This window comes from Eptatretus burgeri, chromosome 12 (genome assembly GCF_056783735.1).
Source record: "Eptatretus burgeri isolate ZD-2024b chromosome 12, Ebu_testis_v1, whole genome shotgun sequence".
In the NCBI taxonomy this organism is placed as follows: Eukaryota; Metazoa; Chordata; class Myxini; order Myxiniformes; family Myxinidae; genus Eptatretus; species Eptatretus burgeri.
Window position 1 is genome coordinate 13,396,483 of NC_140972.1, and position 7,412 is coordinate 13,403,894.

Sequence of the window (7,412 nt, forward strand, 5' to 3'; positions counted from 1 at the left end):
TAACTGTTAAGACAGTATAAATGTGACTAAATGTAATGTAAAATAAATGTAACTACTCGTTAAAATGTAGTTAAGTAACCGTTTACTTATTCACGTTACAAATAACAAGATATGCATTTGCATAGATGTAAAAAATATGTTTATCAGGTGAAGAAACCAACATTACTCCCATCTAGAACTATTCAAGTAAATAAAGAAGAATATAATCAAACAAGTTATGCCATTAACTTTTAACATTAAGCGTCGAGAGGGGCAGAACTACAGCACAACCAAAAATTGAGCTGGTAAGAACATGCGTGACAGATGTAGCATTTTACAAAAACAAATGGATGCACACAGCCTTGCAGAGGGCGTACGTACATCCAACTAATAAGAGATGGTTTGATTACAGTAAACTTTTGTCTGCATAAACACAAAAACCTGCAAACACAGTGAATACATTTCTACACATACAAAGTAGTATATGTATTTAACTAAAAATAACAAAATAAGGGTTGTCTTAGTTCACAGCTATATGGTCAAGTTGATGAGGTGATGCTGCCTGTCCTTGAACACACCCACACACCCAGTAGATCCCTCCTCAACCTGAGACAACATCTCGCACACCATCCTCATTCATTGATCATGTTCTGAAAATAACAAACGTAGAACAAAATGCAAGCACAATCATTAAATTGCACACATATGCAACTGTTCTTATTCTTGGTTGAGATACATTTGATTATATTTTTAATTCAGGTAATTAAAAATGCTTACCTATGTGTTTTCTGGCCGGATGTCCGACACCGTTTTCCCGTGGCCTGTGTGTCAATGTCTGGTTTTAGGTCTTGTGTTGAGGAAATCCTTAAAACAGGGTGGAGGTTGCCATCGGTGATGCGTGATCTGTGCTTGGTCTTGTTTAGATTCATTATTGAGAACATCTGTTCACACAGATGGGTGCTCCCAAACATGGACAGAACACGAGCAGCATGAAGTCGGAGCTGTGGCATCAAACCAGGGGGCAGCAGACGGTAAAAGTCCTCGATTGCAGCATCCTAGACCTTTGCTCTCAGACCACTATCGCTTTGAAGCTCTATTAACTCCATCTGAAGGTGATGAGGTGCACTGCAGACGTCGGTGGTGAAAGGATTGGTAAAGATGGCAAAGCCTGAGTGCTGTGCTTTAAAGTCAGAGAAGCTCCGATCAAACTCATTCATTAACCGGCTCAGTTTGGTAGCCAACCGAGCACATGAAAAAGCACCTGGAACTGAGGCTGAGATGCTCTGACAAACACGAAAGTGGGCAAGATTATCCTGTTTCACTTGGGACTTCCAAAGGTCAAGTTTACGCTGGAAAACTGTGATCATGTCGGACATCTGCGTGATGACTTGTTTGCGTCCCTGCAGTCTCTGATTGAGTTGGGCGAGATGCTCCGTTATGTCACACAACAAAGCAAAGTCACACAGCCAGTTTGGATCTGACAGTTCAGACAAGGGTTTTCCTTTACCTTGCATGAAAAGAGCAATTTCTTCCCTAAGCTCAAAAAACGTTTGAGGACTTTTCTCCGACTCAGCCACCTTACTTCTGTATAGTCCGGCACATCTCCATGCTCCGAGCCCACCTCCTGAAAAAACAGCTGGAACTGCCGGTGATTCAGGCCACGTGCCCGAATGAAGTTCACTGTTTTCATAACCGTGGTCATTACATCATCCAGCTCCAGAACCTTTCCACAGAGAGCTTCTTGATGGATAATACAATGATATGTTACCAGAGGTGTGTGACAGTTACTTGTTTGCATTTTCTCCTTCATTAGGAGCCTGGTGTTGGCTTAGTGGTTAGGGTGGTGGCTTGGGATCCAAGGGTCCTGAGTTCAAGCCCCGTTGGCTGCTGAATTAACACCAGGGGGTTGACTCAGCCTGTCATCCTTCCGAGGTCAGCGAAATGAGTGCCAGTGTACTGGTCCCGGTGTATGCCCCGGTTAGAATAGGTGTACCATATCCCTGTGTGTCGTAAGAGGCGACCAGGGTTGGCGTCAGGAAGGGCATCCGGCCATAAAAAAAAAACATTGCCTCAAGAAAAAGCGAAACCCCTGCACAGCAGGGAAAATGGCTGTAAAAACGGTCATTTTTTTTTCTCCTTCATTAGTCCCACCAGGCCTTTTTTCCTCCATACATTGCAGGTGCACCATTGGTAGTTAGTCCCACCAACTTTTCCCACGGTAATTCACTTTTACTTACGGAATTCTCCACCACATCAAAAATGTCCCGTCCCGTTGTGGTTCCGTGCATGGCAGCTACGTCCAAGAGCTCCTCCGTGACAGAGGTCCGACTTCACGCCTCTAATAAAAATGGAAAGCTGCGCTGTATCCGCGTTGTCTGCTTTAATCAACAGCTAATGAAAATGCCAGGTAACTGCGTGTTTCTTCAGCCAGCTGTGTTGCCAGATTTCCCGCCAGTTCCTTAACTCGGTCCGCGATGGTGTTTCTTGACAAACTGACATATTTTTAAAAGTTTGTATCTGGTCGGGGCACACCTGCTCACACACCTTCAGCATGCACTGCTTCAAAAATGCACCCTCTGAAAACGACTTTGAAGCTCGGGCAATTTCTTCAGCCTCAATAAAGCGAGCTTTCACTGCTGCATCGTTTTTAGCTGTAGCTTTTGTGAACATATTCTGCTGCACTTGCTGGGAAAATTGCCGACACCGATGTGGATACACTGCTATCTAGAGGCGGGAAGCCATCACTTGGCGCGTAACATAATCGAAATGCATTGTGGGAGATTGTTTATGGTCAATGCACACTGTAAACCAGTATAGACTTATTTTAATACACCTTTTAAGCTCTCGCGGGCCACATAAAATGACGTGGTGGGCCATATTTGGCCCGCGGGCCTCGAGTTTGACACACGTGCCCTATTGTAAATAAATATTCCTTTTGTGGAATGTTTCAGCTCGTTTATGTCCCTTCCTTCATTGGTTGAGCATGGTGCGTGTTGGGTGATTAAAAAGGCCGTTGCTGCTGTAGTGGTGCATTTGGACCAACGGAACCTCAGTAACCATCCGCACGGGTCGAGCACGGTTACGGCTCGTCCCTTTCGAGCTCCGTCGAGGGTGTGAATACTCGGTAGTTCGCCACGTGGGCCTCTAGGTATTTTGAAGTTTGGCAAATAACCCTGTGCCCACGCGGTTGATTTATTGACTATTCATGGTCCTGTAAGACCCAGGTTCTCAACCTGGGGGTCGCGAGATTGTTTTCGGGGGTCGCGGGAAGGTTGTAAAAACAAATAAACAAACAAATATAAAAATATAAAAATATATAAAAAATATAATATAAAAAAGAAATTCATAAATAGTTTTTGAAATTGATTTTTCAATTAAATCTACCATACCATTGTTATAATGTAGTCATTATGAAACAGATTTGAGCAGCAAGTGAAGTGAGTGTGAGTTTGACAGACAGACAGACAGACGCTGAAAGTCAATGTTAGCGCAAGCTTACTACTGTAAGGTGGCTGAATGTGGATCGGTGGCTTGTCAAAAACCGTCTGCCAGCTCAAGATGCGGACCAAGACGATACATGTGAAGGTGGGCCAACTGTTACAAGTTCAACTGGAAAACGTGAGGCACCGGCGGCAGATTTGGCCTCCAACAAGCGTCAGAAATATCAGACTGACTTTCAGCAGTACAGATTCACATGCCTTACCAAAAATGAAGTGGAATATCCACAGTGTGTTCTGTGTTCAGAAGTGCTTGCTCACAAAAGCTTGAAACCAGTGAAATTGAAGAGACATTTACAAACCAAACACCCATCCTACATTGAAAAACCATTAGATTTTTTTCATCGGAAGGAGGGAGAACTACAGAGCCAAAAGACGACTGTACGTGAGCACTCTACAATCCCTGTCAAAGCCCTGTTGGCTTCATATTAAGTGGCATACCTGGTTGCTCAATCCAAAAAGCCCCATACTATTGCAAAGAGCCTGATATGCCCAGCAGCGATTGCAATGACCAGAGCTATGCATGGTGAAAAAAAAAAAATAGCTAGCACACTTGAGACTATTATATTCCACTGTCTACTGACACAATGGCGAGGCGCATTGGTGAAATGGCCAACGACATTAATGAGCAGCTCATTGACCGAGTGAAGAAAAGTGGAAGATTTTCCCTCCAAATTGACGAAACAACGGATATTTCCAGTGATGCACAGTTACTTGTTTTTGCAAGATACAGCTACGAGGGGAAAATGTACGATGATATGTTGTTTTGCTCGACACTTGAAGGAACTTGCACTGGTCGTGACATTTTTAACAAACTGGACAGTAAAATGCGCGAGGAGGGGCTAAGTTGGGAAAATTGCATCTCTGTGTGTACAGATGGAGCTGGCGCCATGCAGGGGAAGAGAAGGGGACTGAAAGCTAAAGTTTTGGAAGTGGCGCGGCATGTCAAATTCACTCATTGCATTATTCACAGAGAAGCCCTCGCCAGCAAGAACCTCAAGCCACAACTCTGCAATGTTCTCCAAACAGCAATTAAGGTGGTGAACTTCATCAAATCCCATCCGGTGAATACCAGACTGTTTGCCAGACTCTGCCAGGAAATGGGATCGGAATACGAATCTCTGCTATTTCACACAGAGGTCAGATGGCTATCAGGGGGAAAGTTTTAACCAGACTGTTTGAACTGCGTGAGGAGGTTCGCATTTTCCTCTCAGATTGCGGCTCCCCCCTCGCTGACCACCTGACCGACCCCACATGGGTTACTGGCCTTGCATATTTGATAAACTGAATAGTCTAAACTTGTCTCTCCAGGGCCCAAACACCAATGTCCTCACGCTTTCTGACAAGGTTACAGCGTTTACCAAGAACCTTGAGCGGTGGGCAGCGCGAGTCGAAGAAGGCAGTGTGGAAATGTTCCTTGAGCTCGAGGACTTCATGGACAAATTTGACATAAGCATCCAAACAATAAAAGGACTTATTGCTACTCACCTCAGAAGCCTGCTTGGCCACTTCAATAGGTACTTCCCAAAAGATGACACCCCAGAGAGAAACGACTGGATGCGCCAGCCTTTCATCACCTCATCTGCCCGACACCTGTCATCAGAGCTCGAGGATGCGTTCTTGGACCTCTCCTCTGACCGCACATTAAAGACCGCTTTTGCTTCATCCACACTGGAGGAATTCTGGCTGTCAGTGGCCACAGAATACCCAGGACTATTTAAGGCTGCAATTGATATCCTTATTCCATTTGGATCTACATACCTTTGTGAGAAGACCTTTTCCTCATTGACATTTATCAAGAACAAATACAGATCACAGCTTATTAGAGTTGAGGATGATCTTCGTGTTGCAGTCTCCAGCTGAAAACCAAGAATACAGCTGCTTTGTTCAAAGAAACAGGCCCAGCCATCCCACTAAAATGAGTAAGTGAATACTATCTGACAATACAAGCCTGTGCCTTCACAGATGTAACTGTTAAAAAAGAATTATTGTGTGTTATTGTGTTCAATTATTGTGAGTCAGTATTATATGAATTATTGTGTTCAATTATCGTGAGTCAGAATTATTGTGTTATTGTGTTCAATTATTGTGAGTCAGTATTATATGAATTATTGTGTTCAATTATCGTGAGTCAGTATTATCTGAATTATTGCGTTCAATTATTATTGTGTTCAATCTGGAAAAAAATGAAACTGAAAACCCATTGAGAATCGTTGTTATAAAGGGGAAAATGCAAAATGAGATGAATGATAATAGGCCACAAGCCTACAACAGGCATAACTTATAAGAACTGTGAATGAACTGAGAATAATAAGGTTGTAGTGACACTGAAAGGTATTTGCACTGTGCTTAAAGCTGTTTTGCAGGCCCAGCTATATAAGAATGAATGATAATAGCTTATTGCCATCAGCTTGTAAAGCAGTCCTGTTACCTCCTTCACAATGAGTTGTGTTGTCGGATCTTGAATAAAATTTAAAACTGTACTTAAAGCCAAATTGATTTAGTTTTTGTTTTGTTGTTTTGTTTTTTGTATATTTTTGGTCAGTAATGCAAGGTTTGTGTATGTCTGGTGGCTGTCATGTGTGATAGTAACCTCTGTCTGCAGCAGAGGGTCGCTCAATCTTCCAGTCTGTGTCCCTTGCATAAATAGGCTACATACTGCTCTTTGCAATTACAGAAGCCTTTTTTATGAATGTGGCTGGCTGTTTTTACTGTGTTATACATCAGAGTGTAAATAATTAATTTGTGATGCCAGTTTAGTTTAGTTTAGTTCTGTTTAGTTTTAACAGCTCGCAGTACCTAGGAATTGACCAATGTGCTCCAGGCACTGTGGATTTTTTTATGCACTCCGTGAAGTCACTGGAGTGTGTTTCAAGTGTGAGTCGGGAGGGGGGGTCGCGAACCCCAACTTAAATTTTTGGGGGGGTCGCGGCTCCAAAAGGTTGAGAACCACTGCTGTAAGGGACCCATACCTTCGGAGTTATCCGAGGGTGACGATCTGAATTCCGGGTGTTCGGTGGAGCCGACCCTACTGCTCCATCTTGCGGTCGTGCTCGCAGCCGATACCCGGCGCACAACAATACTTCCAATCCTTTATTCCCCTTGGGAGTAGAATGACACGTCAAATTTCAAATTTTTCTGTTTCTTGGTTTCATTGATACAGTGCCTCCAGAAAGTCGACAGCCCATTTAAAAATTTTCACCTTTTGTTGCCTTATATCCTGGAATTAAATTGCATTAAATCATACTTTTTTCCACCTTTATTTACACACCGTAACCCACAACTTCTAAGGGAAAAACAAATTCTAGAAATTTCAGAGATAAATAATACAAAAGTTAGAATATCGTGGTTGGAAAAGTTCCAGTTCTCTTCCGGTTCCGATTCTTGAGCGATGGTGGAGGTTCCTCTTCAGGGTCTCTGAGAAATTTACCAAAGATATGTTTTCCGGTTGTTTTTGTCATGTTTTACTGTTATTTTGGTTCTCTGTGTTTACTGTGTGTTTCTTGTTCAGTCTTGTGTTAAAAGTTGTACTAATTGTTGAGTTTTCGTCGTCTTTTCATATCAGGTTTCCTTGAGGCCTACCCTTCTTCCTGTTTGTGTGCATGATTGTGTTTGTTGTATTTTCTCCTTATTACCATCAGTTTTTATTTTCTCCACTTTTCCCTCCACCCTCCTATCCCTCTCAACTATACCCTCTGTTTCATGTCTTAAAATATAAAAATACAACAAAAAAAAACACCTTTTCTCTTGCATAATACCCCACATAACCACGTGACTTCCTATGCCGACTCTTCTACCTCCTTCTCCTTCGGATCTACCATCTTCTACTTTTGCAGATCCACATTCACCATACACCTTCACGATTTTTTTTCTTCAACCTTTCCTTATCCTAACCTTACGTTATCTTTATCAAAAAATTTAAATAAATAAATAACT

General features: G+C 42.6%; 1 protein-coding gene and 1 pseudogene across 1 annotated transcript; one reads left to right on the plus strand and one right to left on the minus strand.

Annotated features, from left to right (window-relative positions):
• Positions 1 to 622: 622 nt before the first annotated feature.
• LOC147015124 (general transcription factor II-I repeat domain-containing protein 2B-like) lies at positions 623 to 4,537 on the minus strand (annotated as a pseudogene).
• A 193-nt stretch (positions 4,538 to 4,730) lies between these two features.
• LOC147015125 (zinc finger BED domain-containing protein 5-like) lies at positions 4,731 to 5,339 on the plus strand. Its single transcript, XM_085849206.1, has one exon. The coding sequence runs from the start codon at positions 4,731 to 4,733 to the stop codon at positions 5,337 to 5,339; it is 609 nt and encodes a 202-aa protein (XP_085705332.1).
• The last annotated feature ends 2,073 nt before the right edge of the window (positions 5,340 to 7,412 follow it).